This window comes from Polypterus senegalus, chromosome 7 (genome assembly GCF_016835505.1).
Source record: "Polypterus senegalus isolate Bchr_013 chromosome 7, ASM1683550v1, whole genome shotgun sequence".
Taxonomy (NCBI): Eukaryota; Metazoa; Chordata; class Cladistia; order Polypteriformes; family Polypteridae; genus Polypterus; species Polypterus senegalus.
Genome location: NC_053160.1, coordinates 59,196,509 through 59,213,974, shown reverse-complemented (window position 1 = coordinate 59,213,974; position 17,466 = coordinate 59,196,509). Strand labels below are relative to the sequence as shown.

The 17,466-nt window shown below is 34.9% G+C and overlaps 1 protein-coding gene across 2 annotated transcripts in view; it reads left to right on the top strand.

Moving 5' to 3' along the window:
- Window positions 1-17,466, top strand: part of ipo11 (importin 11) — a 357,709-nt gene that overhangs the window by 96,604 nt on the left and 243,639 nt on the right. For both annotated transcript variants that reach the window (XM_039758699.1, XM_039758698.1), the window contains exons 4-6: window positions 1-20; window positions 1,449-1,652; window positions 8,233-8,365. The exon at window positions 1-20 is cut by the window's left edge and continues 53 nt beyond it. In XM_039758699.1, the coding sequence (XP_039614633.1) occupies window positions 1-20; window positions 1,449-1,652; window positions 8,233-8,365 (357 nt within the window). The remainder of the gene's footprint in view (window positions 21-1,448; window positions 1,653-8,232; window positions 8,366-17,466) is intronic.

Below are 17,466 nucleotides of genomic sequence, written 5' to 3'. Positions count from 1 at the left end.
TCAATGAACCAGTAAATCAGGTTAGTGATTTTTTTCTTCTCCCCAGTTCTCCCTGAATTTAGCTAAAATGCAGTACAGTATTTTAGATTTTTATCTTGCTAACACCAACACTTTTTCATTTTAAACAGGCATTTTAATATATGAGTGCTTTTTTATTTGTTTTGCTTTTTTTAAATATTTTTAATCTTTTCCGAATCAATACAATATTGTGTAATGAAAGGCTAAGACACAAACCTAAAATAAGATAAACCACAGCTGGCACAGGGGAAGCACAGTCCCTGTTACATATTGGTACAGGATTGTATGCAGTAATTATACCATAGATTTGAAATATGAAAAAAATCCTATAAATGCGCTAAGATTTCTTTTCTGTAACGAGGGTAAACATTCTATTACATTTGTGGTCTGACAGTGTAACATTTCTAAACATAGATATGTTTTCTTGTAAAATTATATAGTGATATACACTGCACCTTTTGAAGTCTTAAGACTATATTGTGTATTTTTTTGACATTCTCCTTTTATGCATCTTTCATTGATTTAATTTCAGAACTAAAACCCAGCTTTATTAGTTACAAATACTACCTGCATTCTTTCTTACTGGCAGCCATTACCATCTTTGCAGCAGCAAGTCCCATATAATACATGTTATCTGTCCAGTAAATCTGGCAGATACTGAGGTGGTGAATAGAAATAGCTGTATCCTAAATAATAACAATATGTCAGTATGTTCATAGCAGCCATAGGATAATGACAGTAAGTCTGAAATAAGCAAATTAATTATTTAATTAAATTAAATAAACACAAGGGGATTAACCAACAATATGAATACACACAATTACTAAATAGCAAAACAACAAAATCTACAGCTTCCTTTTGTATATAGATACACCAGTTTACAGGATTCATTCCCTGTCTTTTGGATTAGGTAGGCTCTCTCATTTCAATACCTTGTGTACCAAATGCACTCTCATGTAACTCTCATCCAATTGCATGTGTTTTTTTTTTCTCTGTCTTTTTTCATTTCTCTTTCTTCTGTCTGTTAAACCCTTACCCCTAACCCATCTCCCAAATATAGACTCAATGAGGCTTCATGCAGGAGGTGGTTTTAAACTCTGTCCTAGGGTGATAGCTGGGTAAGCACTATACTTTTAACATATTTCTAAGACAGGTTTCCCACTACTTATCTATTAAAACATGTCACCCAGGTAGCTGTCATCAAAACCTGCTAACCTCCAACAACTAGGAGGTCTTTTATTTTTTTTGTCTCACTCTGTTTCTATCATGGGGTATTTGCATAACTGTATTTTGTTCCACTTAACCGATGCTTCCTTGCTTCTAACATAGACTTATTAGTGCCAAATGTTCTTTCTTATGAAAACCAAAACTTACCAATATTGATAATGATAATATGTAATGTTTAAATTCATGTTTATATTCTTTTACAGATTGCAACACAGATTGCTGTTCTCATAGCAAAAGTTGCAAGACTGGACTGTCCTAGGCAATGGCCTGAGCTTATTCCTATTCTTATTGAATCAGTGAAGGTCCAAGATGATCTCCAGCAGCATAGAGCTCTCCTAACTTTCTACCATGTCACCAAAACACTTTCCTCAAAGCGTTTATCAGCTGACAAGAAATTGTTTCAGGATGTAAGTGTTCTTCTTGATACTTTGCTTGTACTAACTCTGTAGTACATATAAAACCATTGTCCACTGACAAGTTTTTTGTTTTTTTCAGCGTTTTTAAAAAGTAGCAATTTTACCTCAGCCTTAAAGTTATTAATTATTTTCACCTTAATAAAAATGTAGATTTTTCTAAATATTTTTTATAGGTTACTTGCCCCATGTTGTTTGTAATGGTTACTGAGACAAATTGTTGACCTCATGTTTTATTTCAGAATGAAGAGAAAATGTTTGATATAATACAAGCCAATTCTGTACAATGGCCAATGATGTGAACAACATTAATGGAAAAAAGAAAAAAAAAAAGTGCAAAATGAATGCTTTTTTTAATAATATTGTTGGTTACTTCTGGAATAAACAATGCAAATCTTAAATAGCAAACTAAAAAAATCAAGGGAGAGATTTTTTTTGAATTGAAGACCTATCTCTCCCCCTTTTTCATTGGTAATGAGTCCTGCTTCTGATTTTTACGTAAAATGTTTTTTCAGTTTCTTGGATTTTAGTACTCTTTCCTTAAATTTTTAACTAAATAAAAAATTGAATAGTAAATTATGTTACAGTGTCATAGTGAAATGCACTATTTAATGCATTAGAAAAAATAAAAATATGGTAATATCATCCCAGCGTGACTAAAGTATACTTACTGTATAATATTGTATCATAGTGGCCCTGACAAGAAAACACAGTCTTATATTCTACATACTAGTGACCTCAAAATTTTTTATAATAATAAAAGAAAGGAACGCTCTCTGCTAGTAACTAGGAGAATATGTAACTACACAGATAGAGTTTGGGCAAGATTTCAGTTCTGGCATCTAGCATTGCGAAGCAGATGTGGTAAGCACACAGTGCTTCTGTATAATCAAAAGATACTTTATTGAATTCTATGCAGATGTATCTGAGAGCAAATAGCCTATTCCATCATATTACTTCCTACATTATTGTTATATGTAAGGAAAATATTAGAGCCAAATGTTTACTATTTTGGAGCTGCCTAGATTCTCTTCTACAGGGTTAGGTGCTTTTACACTGATAAGGATACTGGCCTCAAGTATAATTATATAGTTCCGTTATGCTCACTTTTGTGCCTAATACATATCTGATTCCTTGTTTAAAGCCACCAGCATTCAAAGTGATTTATCAAAAAGATGCTGGTACAGAGTGAATAATTTCTGTTGCTGAGTCAGCCAGGATGATATGACTTGCTTTCCTGTGCAGTGACATGGACAAATTCAGTCTGCATTTCAGTGTTTTCATCACAGATTTTAGTGTTAATTGCTGTGCTCCAGGATCCTTTTTCACCATTGAACCTTCATAAAAATCTCCAGTCCCCTTTCTGTTTTTTCTACTCAGTCTGATGAAACCTGTCAACCAGTAAAATAGCATCTTCTGGGAGGGTGTAATGGGGCTGTTTAGGCAGCGGTGATTACAGTACTACCAGTTAAATATGGGAATGTTTAATAGGTCTCACTTTACATTCTAAAGAGTCTTTTCATTTTTGGATGAGTAGCCCTTCCGATAGGGTGTAACGGGACTCTTCAGAGAGTGGTGAGTGCAGTTCAGGTGAATACGAGAATGTTTAATAGGTCCCACTTTGCTTACACTACTGGTCAAAAGTTTTAGAACACCTCAATTGTTCCATTTTTTTCAGATTTAATCAGTTAAAATGCAGATAATGACCAAAAAAGGGGGAAAAGGTAGGCAGTAAACTGCTAGATATTTAAAGTTTGCATTAGTAAAAGCTGGAAAAAAAGGAAATTTCAGAATATTACAAATGGGCCTTCTTCAGGGAACAAACAACTAATAGATTAGAACCTACAGATGTTCTGCAGCAATTAAAGTAAATTAAGCCTTGCAAGATGAAACAAACAATTTGCACAGGTGTCCTAATTTATGTTGATTACTTAAAAATCCTATATCTGTCTTAAAGCAGAGTTGGAACAGACTGTTACTACACCCTCTGAAGTTCTTCTTGGACAATGTTACACTCTAGAAAGTTGTAAATTCCATTAATAATGAGTTGCACAGAGTGACTGGCATTCTGAATGCTGAATACTAAGGTTTGGCTGCTATATCAGCAACTGGTGAATAAAATTATTTACACTTAATGATTCCTTGACTTATTTTTTATTTGTTCTATATACTTAGTTCATGAAACATTAATACATTAAACTGCATGCATTTCCCGAAAAACTGAAAAACGTTTCACGGGTAGTATTCATTCCACAGTGTCTCTTGTATTCTTGGATGTTATAGCTGTAGGCAGCCAACAGATCTTTTACGCTTAAAGTGTAACATTTCTCAAGTTTGCAGCTTGATTGAGATGTAGTTAAGACAGGCCAGTGCACAGGTCTGTGTTGAGAGCAGCTTCTCTTCAGTTAAGTTTAAAAATGTATGGTAACAAGACAGAGGCCAAATCTTAATATTACTAATTATTAGTGTTAGTTTATTACATTAAAAACAATAGTGATTCTTAATTAAAAAAAAGAGAGAGCTTCGGTAAGGAGTGCTGCATGACGCAGCACACAGACGTAGTAATAGTGATAATAATGTTGCAATAAGATATTTCAGAGCTTGTTTATACTATAGATATTGAAGGCTGCTTTTTTACTTTTAAACATAAAGAGATCATATATTCAGTTTTAGTTATAGAAATAATGATATTATAAGTAAATAACAAAGTTTAAATAAAATGAGAAGAGCCATCCCAAAGATTTGGTGTACCAACTGCATATCATTCATTATCCTCTAAAATGCTGATGAAAGAGAAAAATGTTGTTAGCAAGAACACTCCCACTCGACTCGGGGTAGTATTACCCAACTTTTCAGAACTCTGAAGATCTCTTCTAAGTGATCATGCTTGAAAAAATATAAGGCAAGGAGTGAAACTTTTTCTGTATTTTATGCTTTTCAGGTTTGTTGACTTGTATATGTTTTCTTTCATATATTAAAAATTAAGTATTCCGTAAATGATGGCTTTTGGTTTTAATAAAATTTTTCATTGAATGGACTAGCCACTGAATTTTATCCATTTCAAGCCATTAAGATTTTTAGTTTTGTTAATTTCTGTATTTAGCACCCACTTGTGTTTATGTTTTATGAAGACTTAAGGAAGTACAGTGTTTGAGGAGAAGCAAAGAGAAAAAGCATTAAAATGCCCTATTTGGCTATTAATTTTTCTGTTTTGTTTAAAAGTCCTAAAGAACAGGTTACTATATTGACTTAAAATCAAGAGAAAGACAAAAAATACTATAATCTGTTTTTCAGAACAGTGTACCATCTTTGCTTTCAATTAGTCTTAATAAACAAAAGAAATTGTTTTCTTTACCTGACACGTTGTCAAATAGAAGTATCACTGTTTCATAATTTTTGTGCAATTGTCTTGTTGGTAGCAAACGCCTGGTTGGTTGGTTGATTGACTGGTTGGGTATTTTGCCAGCCACATGATTAGCCATTACATTGATGAGAATAATTTAAATGACAATGCCTAATACTGCTACCCACAGTACCAGTAACATGCTGTGTGTTTTGGGCTAGGCATTACTGCATTTTGCCCAGGATAAAGAGGAGCAACCTCTTTAAGCAATCAGTGACTTCAAATGGGTTTATGTAACTTTTAACGAAAAAAAATCTTGAAGCAAATGTTCAGCAGTTAGTTGAAATGCAGAGTTTGAACTTATCTAAAGGTAAGCCTCTGTAATTGATAGCATAAGGGGGGCATCAAAAATATTGTATGACTATTTCAGTTTAGTAGAGCTAATTATAAGATTATGTATGATACAGTTGTAATTGTATTATTTCATTTGGTGATATTTACTTTACAAGGCTAACATGTCTTTAATATTCTGTATTTGGCAAAGCCTGACTGATTGCTTAATTAGCTATGGAAATTGCTTACAACAAACACTTTTTGCAAAATAGATTCCTGAAGCAGCTTGAGCCACAGAGATGGAAATTTTTTGTGTGATGCAAAATGAGGTGTTTTCTTTTATTGTAAAAAAACAAGCATGTTTTACAGTACTAATAAGCTTTTATCAGGCAGAATTATTTAAATAATTAGTATAATTATCTTCAAACCTCTGAAGTGTCTTTTTTATTTGATTGCTATAAATGGAAGCCCTCTGGAAAAGGTAACCATATCTACTGCACAGAGTTAACACTTTGATTTAATATCATCCCCTTCAAAGTGCAGTTTAATATTGTTACAGGTGTTGTTTTATTAGAAACAGTTGTTTATACTCTATACTCTATATGAAGCCCTCTGGTTTTTTTTTTTTGTTTTTTTTTTTTAATCTTTTGTTTGTTATAATAAACTTGTATACATTTCAGCTGAACATTACATATTAACTAAGTTTGTAATATGCAAGATAATAGAAGGAGAATTTAGGATTCGCAATATAAGTAGGATCCAGCTTGGATTAGAAAAAGTTAATTCTAATATTATGTGTTAAAGATCAATGTGCAGTTTTCCTTACAGATATATATGTAAATGGCCTTGTTTTACCCACTGTATTAAATTTAACAGTGCAGTACAGATAACTTGGACTGTAAAAGCACAAAATACTACACACAAAATAAATTACTCCTACCACTCCTACATGGGATTTTCTATAAATGTGAAAAAACCCTATATTTTAGAACAGTAAGCTACTTTTCTCTTGCACTCAGTTACTTTCACCTCCCGAGTACAGGAGTTATCTCTATTCCCCGGTCACCCTTCCTTCCTTCCTTCATTCCTGACAGTAAACACTGATTCTCTCACTTCCTTTTTGAGCTCATTGTGCACTGGCAATGTGTCTGTAATTTACAGCAGTATGAACATCCTTAAGAAGCACATTGAGTCTGTTAAGAAAACGTTAAACCTGTGTCACATTGTCACCGTTACTTTCATGCTTTAATTTATAACACTTTTAATGAATGTCAGTTGTAAATATTGCAGCAAATTTGCTCTCAGAAAATATTGGTAGGTCTCTGAATACTTCTGTAAGAAGTGTGTTTCATTAATATATTTGCATCTTTTAACAAACTGTTAAAAATATTTAACTTAAGATTGTGAGAGGTAGTTCAATCAGGAGATGGCATGCAGAATTGAATTTGTCTTAGCTAACTCTTTTATGGATAATGTAATTATTTGATCAGTTTCAGTGGACCAGTGAAGTTCATTATGTAGGTGCCACTTTATGACAGAGGGGGGCATGAATCATGTTTGAAACTGGTTTAGCAAGGGTGACTGTTTGGACTTAAATGAATCTACAAACCATCCCCCACAAGAAAACCATAATCTGCCTATACAAAGCAACTGGGGGATGAGTTGTACTTGACTACCTTCATTAGTTAATGGCCCAGGAAGGGGCAGGTAAACTAATTTTATTGGTCAGAAGTATGGCTGTTTATGATGTGTTTTGAATCAGAGGCCATTCTGTACCATAATGCCCCATTGGCTTGTGATTTGTGACAAGAATGGTATAAAGTTGGTTGCCTTGTCTTTACCTCTCTCTCTCTTACCATCTTACCTTGAAGAGAAGACCATGGCGATGGCAGCCCTATTGAGGCAAGCATGTGGCTTCTTTGAATACTCCATTCAAAGGCCACGTGGTGGCAATACAAGCTGGACTGAAGAAAACAATAGTATAGATTTAAATATATTTAAGAGACACTACAAATACAACTGTTATGATTATCTTGAGGTTTGACAGTATCACTGTTGCAAATATGTTCATAAACCATAGCAGTCTTTTCATTTGCATTTTGAAGTACATTATTCAGTGTGAGAAATGCAAATGAATTTTGATATTATGTAAATGAATTTTGATATTATGTTCCTGTTGTCCCCAAGTAAAATACATTGAAAAGCAAAACTATTGCAAGAGTTGAAGAATCTGGAATTCTGATAGCTCTTAGAAAGCCTTAGTTATTGTTTAAACTATGTGTTTATTTATTAAAGCAGAAGTTGTGTTCGTCATTTCATCATTTTGCTGTTGTAGTTCAGGAATCATGGTTACTATAGCTGGGAATAAAAACAATGCCCAAGGGTCCTGTATATATCTGAACATTTAGTATTTTGCACTAAACTACAGTGTCATGCCAAAGTTTTGAAAACTTATACATTTTCTGATTTTGCTGGATCCAAATAATGTCTGAACAACTGAGTAGGTGTGTATGAATTGCACCTGACATTTGTAAGAAGAATCATTTGTAAAGTGTAATGATTTTTTTCAGGAAATATCTTTAACAAAATGAAAAATTACCAGCAATTCTTACATTAATTCAATTCACCTTCTTAGCATAGACTCTTATGTGCCCTCCATGGCTTTCCGTAGCATTATTTTCCAAACCTTTTCTAGTCCGATATTATCTCTAAATTTGCTTTAAATATTCTACTCCCGGAACATGCCTAATGAAGGTTCATTGTCCAAAACTTTGTGGAATTAAGTTTGACCTATTTTATTTTGCATTCAGTTCTCTAATGTTGTAGCCATTTCAGTTAAAATCTGTTAATTGAGTTTGAAATGAAAAATATACAGTTAAATGATTTTCTTCTTTTCAGCTCACTTCAGGCATTTATAGCTTTGCATGTTCTCTGTGGAATCATCACACTAATACTTTTCTACAACTTGTCTATACTGGAGATACTGTTGCAGCAATGAATTCTCTGGAAAGAACAAATCTATCATTAAAAGGTAATTATTTTTTTGGTTTCCAGTGTTAATTTTAATACCTTTATTATATACTATATATTATTATAGACTAGCAGTCTTGCCTAGAAAAGTAATGTAATTGTTCAGATAAACGGATATTATTTAAGAACATTTTTTACGAAATTGTACATTTGTAAATAATCATTAACCATTTGTCCCAAAAGTTAGTTGGCAAGTCTAGTGTGTCTTAGTACACTTCACAAATTGTTCTTGTATTACTTTTATCTCTGTGATTTTTAACCTTTGGCTTATGTGTGGTGAACCCACATGGTTGCTTCATGTTGCCTCACTTGGTCACCACTCACGTGGAAGCAAACAACACTTTCAAGCTTGGATTGAAGGGCCAATCTAAGTATCCCTATTCTGGGTAAGGGGTACATTCATTTTTGTTACAGTCAAATGTTTTACTGTTCTTTGTTTAGGATGTCTGCTTTGTCCTCCTGCCAGCATAACTATAAAGATCACTGTAATAGAATGCCAAAGTCACAGTTTTACTTATTGGCAGTGTCCACTTTAAGGTATCACAAGTTCTGTAATTGGACATGTCAAGTGGGGATTCTCTCTCTCTGTCTCTCTAACTGTCCAATGGTAGAACCATCTTGTAGAAGTGGACATACTCATACGCCCCTGGGTGGGTTTCATGCAGTTGGAGTTTGTACTAGTGAATGAGAAAGCCCCTTAAAACATTTTTTTTGTTTTGAGTCTTGGTGTGAAATGTACATTCCCTCTTGAGGTGTGTTACAATAGTAAGTATGCAGTATATCTCTTTATAGATCTCTTGATGTGCAGTGCTGTGTTAAAGTATTTACCCCTTCTTAATATCCTGTTTTTACATAGTTAATGGCTTAAGACCTTTATAAAAAAAAATCAGTGTTAGAGAAAGTGAACCCGAGTGAAAATATCGTACAGTTTTAAATCATTCATTTCTTCATGAAAGGAAAAAAAGTTATCCAAAAAATTTATTCACCCATGTGAAAAAGTAATTAACAGTATGGTTTCAGTACACGGTTGCCACATCTTTAGCAACAATAATCACAACTAAATGCTTTGTGTAATTTGATATCAGTCTTTTACGTTGCTGTTACGGATTTTTTGCCAGTCTTCTTTGCAGAACTGCTATAACTCAGACACATTAGTAGGTTTATGTGAATGAACTGTTCATTTGTGGTTTTGCTATAAAATTTCTGAGTTCAAGTCAGAAATTTGAGAAGGCCACTAGAAAACTTTAATTCTCCTGAAGAATATTCTGGCAAAGTGCAGAAATCTCACTTTTTTTTTATTAATTTTATTACAATCCATACAAAGCAATCAAGATTTTACAAAAAGAAAAATTGAGTTAAGAACAGATCGATCCCCACCCCTGAGAGAGAGCAAGCCAAATAACGTTAAATTTAAGGCTTGTAAACATACCTAATTTTAAAAAAAATTCTCAGTGCTTTATGAACTTATTTTAAAATATTACTGATTAGATCTTGCCATGTTTTGAAAAAAGTCTGTACTGAACTGCTATAACTCAGACACATTAGTAGGTTTATGTGAGTGAACTGTTTATTTGTGGTTTTGCTATAAAATTTCTGAGATTAAGTCAGAAATTTGAGAAGGCCACTAGAAAACTTTAATTCTCCTGAAGAATATTCTGGCAAAGTGCAGAAATCTCACTTTTAATAATGATGAGTTTTCCAGATCCACCAGGATTTTCTTACTGTTGAACGCTATATTAGTTCTCAATTAGACAGAGAAAATCTGTGCTGTTCAAACAATTGTATCTTTGATCCTTTGTCCGTAGTCGCGTGGTTCCAGACATGATTCTCAAATGAGAATATACGGGTCTTCTTCAGATACCCGAATCACCAGTTGATTCCTTTAGATGCGGAGAAGCAATGGCTGTTCTTTGAGGTCCTCCCGAATGTCTGTGCTTCTCACCCTATCTCTAAGTTTGAGCCCAGACAAGTCATTTCTACTGCTTGCACTGCTGTCTAGTTCTTTCAGTCAATACCCACAGCTCATGACCACAGGTGAGGATCGACCAGTACATTGAGAGCCTAGACTTTTGGCTCAGCTCCCTCTTTACCTCAACTGACCAGAACAATGTCTGCAAGACTCCAGACACTAGTCCGATCTGACTAGAAATAATGTCCATAAAAATTATGAACAGAATCGGTGCAAGAGGGTTGTTTTGGTGTAGTCCCACATCCACTGAGAACGAGTCTGACTTACTGCTGGCAATGCAAACCAAGTTTTTTCTCTGATAATACAGGGACCAGATATTAGTCTGAGATTAGTGTTTTGTTTTTGATGTGTTCTTTCTCCAGGTATGTCAGAGAACTGGGACTTTGTGAAGTGGGTTCCAGCCTCACATTTGGAGGCAAAAAAATGTGTGTGGGGGGGGGGTGAGAGAGCAAGCTATATCTAATCTATCCTTTTAATCCTTATAATTATAACTGCCAACATAACAATAGGCTGCATGGCAATAACTTGTGGGAAAATTGGAAATTAAGGTTAAAGCTGTCTCACTTCCAGTTAAGACTACAAAATGACATCAAAAATTCAGAATCAATGTCTCCATGATGGGACAGTTAATTTTGTGAGCTGGAATGTTAAAGGCCTGAATAACGAATTAAAGAGAAAGAAAGAATCATCTCACCTAACAGGTTTAAACAGTAAAATAGTATTTATACAGGAGACCCTCTTACTAAGCAAGGATCAGTTCTGGTTTCAAAAAGACTGGACTGGCCAAATGTTCCATTCCAGCTTTACAAAGAAAACTAGAAGTGTGGGATTTCTCATACATAGAACAGTCTCATTTGTGGTATCAGATGTAGCATCTGATCCTGAAGGGAGATATGTGATTGTCATGGGCAATTTATTTAACTGTAAAGTGATTTTGATAAATGTTTATGTACCCAATGTCGATGATAAGGAATTCATGCAAAATGTATTTGCATCCATTCCCAATGTGAACACTCATAAAATTATAATGGCTGGGGACTTTTAATTGTGTTTTAAATCCACTCTTAGATAGGTCTCCTGTCACAGGTGGGATGACATCTAACACGGCAAAGACAATTACACAGTTTTTAACTGACCACAACCTATCAGACCCCTGGAGGTTTCTAAACCCAAACTCAAGAACATATTCCTTCTACTCACCAATGCATCATTGATACTCAAGAATTGATTATTCCTTTATAGATAATAATTTCTTGCCTAGGATTAAATCTTGCAAGTACAACTCTGTTGTTATTTCCGACCATGCCCCTCTGATCTTGGAGCTAAAATCATTATGCCCAACACACTCATCTCGCAGATGGCGTCTTAACCTACTTCTATTAACAGACGAGAACTGTACAGAATTTATATCGAAACAAATCGGTTTCTTCCAAGAGACAAATACATCCTCAGATGTCTCTTCAGGAATACTTAGGGGAAACTCTAAAGGCCTTCTTAAGAGGACAGATTATTTCATATCTTTCCCACAGAAATAAATTAGAAACCAAGAAGGTATCAGATCTAACCAGCGAAATTACTAGAATAGATGAAGAACATGGCAGGTGTCCAAGTGAGGCTCTTCATAGGAAAAGGCAGGATCTGCATTCAGAGCTCAACCTCTTAACATCCAAAGAAACTGAACAACTTATTTTTAAATCAAGACATCATTACTATGAACATGAGAAGAAAGCTAATAAGCTGAACAGTTCTAAAAGCAAAAAGTTTGCAATGCAATCCCAACAATCACCAACATGAACGAAGATAAAATCATTGACCATAAAAATATAATGCACACATTTAGAGACTACTATAAATCCTTATATTCTACTGAGTTTAAAGAAGACAACACACAATCTAATGCATTTCAAAGCAGGAAAGCAGCAGGCACTGTTGGCTACCTTGTTGAATTTTATAAGAAATTCTCCACTCCACTACATCCCCTCTTATTAGCAACATTTACAGAAGCTAGAGACAATCAAATTCTATCTCAAACGTTTCGTCAAGCATTAATCACTGTCTATCCTAAACAAAATAAGGACTTATTACAATATGCATCATACAGACCACTTTCACTTCTGAATAATGATGTTAAGATACTCTCAAAAATCCTAGCTAGAAGAATGGAGAAAGTGCTGACTTTGGTAATATCACAAGATCAAACTGGATTTATTAAAGGCTGACACTTAGCTTCCAATCTTCCACGCCTGTTTAATGTAATATATTCACCAGCAAAGTCAAACACCCCAGAGATGATATTATCGTTGGATGTAGAAAAAGCATTTAACGTGATTGAATGGAACTACCTTTTCACTACATTAGAGAAATTTGGGTTTGGCCTGAACATTTGTACATGGATCAAACTACTGTATACCAATCCAGAAGCTTCAGTTTGTATTAACAACATTTGTTCAGGCTAAACTAGAACATGGTATCAGACAAGGATGCCCCTTGTCACCACTGTTATTTGCAATCGCCATTGAACCACTGGCAGTTCACTGTCGAAATGCTTATCAGATAAAGGGGATTATCAGAAAAGGACTTGAACAGAAAATTTCTCTATATGCAGATGATATGGTACTGTATATATCAGACCCACAAAATACTGCGCCTGCAGTCTTAACAGCACTTAGAGAATTTTAAAAGATCTCTGGTCTCAGATTTAATTTGAATAAAAGTGTGCTCTGTTCAGTGAATTCTCAAGCATACAATATTGGATTGGATCCCTTCCCTTTTATCATTGCAGATCAGTTTAAATACCTAGGGGTAAACATAAAGCTCTTTATCAACAAAATTTCACCGTCTGTATGGAAAAAATTAAACAAGACTTGCATAGATGGTCAACCCTTCAACTCAAACTAGCTGGAAGAATTAACATTGTTAAGATGAATATCCTTCCTTAGTTTCTCATTTTATTTCAAAACATTCCAATATACACCAATAAATTATTTTTTAAGCAATTAGATTCAACCATAACCTCATTTATTTGGAACTCCACGTATCCAAATAGCGACCCTAACCTAAGGCAGAAGGTGGCATGGCTCTACCTAACTTTCAATTTTATTACTGGGCAGCAAACATACAAGCTATAAAAACCTGGACACAAATAGATGAACATACACAGGCTTGGTCCGCTGTAGAAATAAAATCTTGCAGTACTTCTTTATATTCCCTGCTTTATGCCCCAGTAAATAAAAGTTATCGCCAATATACTAATAACCCAATTGTGCTTCACTTACTCAGAATATGGAACCAATGTAGAAAGCATTTTAAGATGGAGAATCTTTTATCTGTGGCACCTCTGCATGAGAACCACCTTTTTCAACCCTTGAAAACCTATGCAGTTTTTAATATTTGGAAAACATTTGGGATTAAATTGCTTAGAGATCTTTATATAATAGACAGCATCTTTGCATCCTATGAACAATTGCATTCCAAATTTAACTTTCCAGCAACACATTTCTTTCACTATCTTCAAATTAGAAACTTTGTTAAACAGAATCTGCTTGATTTTCCTCATCTCACACTCTCCTCTATGCTGGAAAAAATATTTCTCAGTTTCAAGGACTCAGACAGCATTTCTGCAATATATAAAATTATTTTACAGTCCTTCCCTTTCAAAGATCCCAGAGGACAATGGGAAAAAGATCTCTCACTCAACATATCAGAAAAGGAGTGGAAGGTAGTAATGCAGAGAATTCATTCGACCTCCATATGCACAAAGCATACAATTATTCAACTCAAAATTATATATCGAGCACATCTGTCTTGCTTAAAACTGTCCACAATGTTTTCAGGGCAAGATCAAACCTGCAAACGTTGCAATCAAGTCCCAGCCTCACTGGGTCACATATTTTGGGCCTGCACCAAATTGACATCATTCTGGACAAAATTTTTTAAGTGCCTTTCAGACAGCCTTGGTGTCACAATCCCTCCTAACCCATTAACAGCTGTGTTTGGTGTTCTTCCAGATGGGCTTAAAGTGGAGAAGGACAAACAAATTGTGATTGCCGTCACTACACTATTGGCATGCAGACTTATTTTGCTAAACTAGATGAATCCTAACTCCTCCTCTTTTAAGTCAGTGGGTAACTGATTTTTTTATACTATTTGAAATTGAAAAAAAATCAAATTCTCAGTTAGCAAATCTGTGCAGAACGTTTTCAAAACCTGGCAGGATCTAATCAATATTTTAGAATAAGCTCTTAAAGCACGGAGGAAGTAATTCTCTTCCCATTTCTTTTTCTTCTCCATTTATCTTTATCCACCTATTAAACCCATCAGTTTATGTATTTTTACAAGCTTTAAGTTTTACTCCGTTGGCCATGCTCTCTTTCTCAGGGGTGGGGTTGATTTGTTTTCAATCCTATTTTTTGATTTATCTATTTGTATGGAATGATTACAATAAAAAAAAAAAAAGAATATTACAGTATCAAGTGTACAGTGCTTTAGTAACATAATTGTGATGTTTTCATTTTAATACCTTTGTAATATACTAATCAAATTGTTATAGAATTTTGCAAATATGCCTTTGTTTGTTTGTGCAAGGAGTGATTTCTGAATTAGTCATTAAAAGCAGGTTTCTTGATAATGTCAACAGGTAGTAAAACTGTACTATTCCCTCAACTTGTTAATTCCCAAATCTTGACACACAAAACAAAGTTAAATTCCATTCACAAGTCAGGAAATAAGTGCCATTACTTCTATAATGAACTTTCCAAAAGATATAGATAAACAGCAGTGACTCTGTATGAAAATGAAAATACAGCAGTTAAAATTTGCTGTTACAGAAGGTATCTAAAACACAATTAGCAACAACACAGCAAATTCTACCAAATAAATAAAGTCTGATGCAATACATTACTACATTAGACCATTAGAACAATGAAGAGATACAGTACTACACATTTAAAACAATAATATGTAGTCATATACAATGTCTAGACAAGCAAGTAAAAATAAGTTTACAGCCATTGAATAATGGGGCTACAATGGGAGGATTCATAAAGAATGTTTTCATACACAATGTGTTTCTACCTATCTTCCTATACAATGGAAAAATGAGTCAGAGAAAACTTCTTCCCTGTATCATTACACAACTTGAAAACAAAAGTGACACACATCAGTACCAACAAACGTACAACAAAACAGTATTTTATGCAGAAGGCATAACAAAAACAATATGTTGAGTATCGGTTATTCCTGTATTATGTATGTACAGTGGGTACAGAAAGTATTCAGACCCCCTTCAGTTTTTCACTCTTTGTTATATTGCAGCCATTTGCTAAAATCATTTAAATTAATTTTTTTCCTCATTAATGTACACGCAGCACCCCATATTGACAGACAAAAAAAATAATTTTTGAAATTGTTGCAGATTTATTTAAAAAGAAAAACTGAAATATCACATGGTCCTAAGTATTCAGACCCTTTGCTGTGACACTCATATATTTAACTCAGGTGCTTTCCATTTCTTCTGATCATCCTTGAGATCACCTTCATTTGAGTCCAGCTGTATTTGATTATACTGATTGGACTTGATTAGGAAAGCCACACACCTGTCTATATAAGACCTTACAGCTCACAATGCATGTCAGAGCAAATGACAATCATGAGGTTAAAGGAACTGCCTGAAGAGCTCAGAGACAGAATTGTGGCAAGGCACAGATCTGGCCAAGGTTACAAAAAAATATCTGCTGCACTTAAGGTTCCCAGGAGCACAGTGGCTTCCATAATCCTTAAATGGAAGACGTTCCGTCCGGCCAAGCTGAGCTACTGGGGGAGAAGAGCCTTGGTGAGAGAGGTAAAGAAGAACCCAAACATCTCTTTCGCTGAGCTCCAGAGATGCAGTCAGGAGATGGGAGAAAGTTGTAGAAAGTCAACCATCACTGCAGCCCTCCACCAGTCAGGGCTTTATGGCAGAGTGGCCTGTTGGAAGCCTCTCCTCAGTGCAAGACACATGACAGCCCGCATGGAGTTTGCTAAAAGACACCTGAAGGACTCTGAGATGGTGAGAAATAAGATTCTCTGGTCTGATGAGACCAAGATAGAACTTTTTGGCCTTAATTCTAAGCGGTATGTGTGGAGACAGCCAGGCACTGCTCATCACTTGTCCAATATAGTCCCCAAAGTGAAGCAAGGCGGTGGCAGCATCATGCTGTGGGGGTGTTTTTCAGCTGCAGGGACAGGACAACTGGTTGCAATCGAGGGAAAGATGAATGCGGCCAAGTACAGAGATATCCTGGACAAAAACCTTCTCCAGAGTGCTAAGGACCTCAGACTGGGCCGAAGGTTTACCTTCCAACAAGATAATGACCCTAAGCACACAGCTAAAATAATGGAGTGGCTTCACAACAACTCTGTGACTGTTCTTGAATGGCCCAGCCAGAGCCCTGACTTAAACCCAATTGAGCATCTCTGGAGAGACTTCAAAATGGCTGTCCACCAATGTTTACCATCCAACCTGACAGAACTGGAGAGGATCTGCAAGGAGGAATGGCAGAGAATCCCCAAATCCAGGTGTGAAAAACTTGTTGCATCTTTCCCAAGAAGACTCATGACTGTATTAGCTCAAAAGGGTGTTTCTACTAAATACTGAGCAAAGGGTCTGAATACTTAGGACCATGTGATATTTCAGTTTTTCTTTTTTAATAAATCTGCAACAATTTCAAAAATTATTTTTTTTGTCTGTCAATATGGGGTGCTGTAAGGAATATTAATGAGGGAAAAAATTTATTTAAATGATTTTAGCAAATGGCTGCAATATAACAAAGAGTGAAAAATTGAAGGGGGTCTTAATACTTTCCGTACCCACTGTATATGAGAAAAAGAGTTTGTTCCTATAACCATTCTTCTGCTAAAGACAACATCGTTTTCAAATAATATTGCATTTACTTAACTATTTTAGAATAAAAACATACATTTGATTTCAGTCTTTTTTTTTATTCAGTTCCATTCTCTCAGTCACGTTCACGATCCCCCAAATATCTGACAATGCTGTTTTCACATAAAGACGCGCTATAACTCAAATGTGATTTATTTGGAGACGCGCTATACTCGAATGTGATTTATATAGGGAAGAAAGTACAATGTCAGGT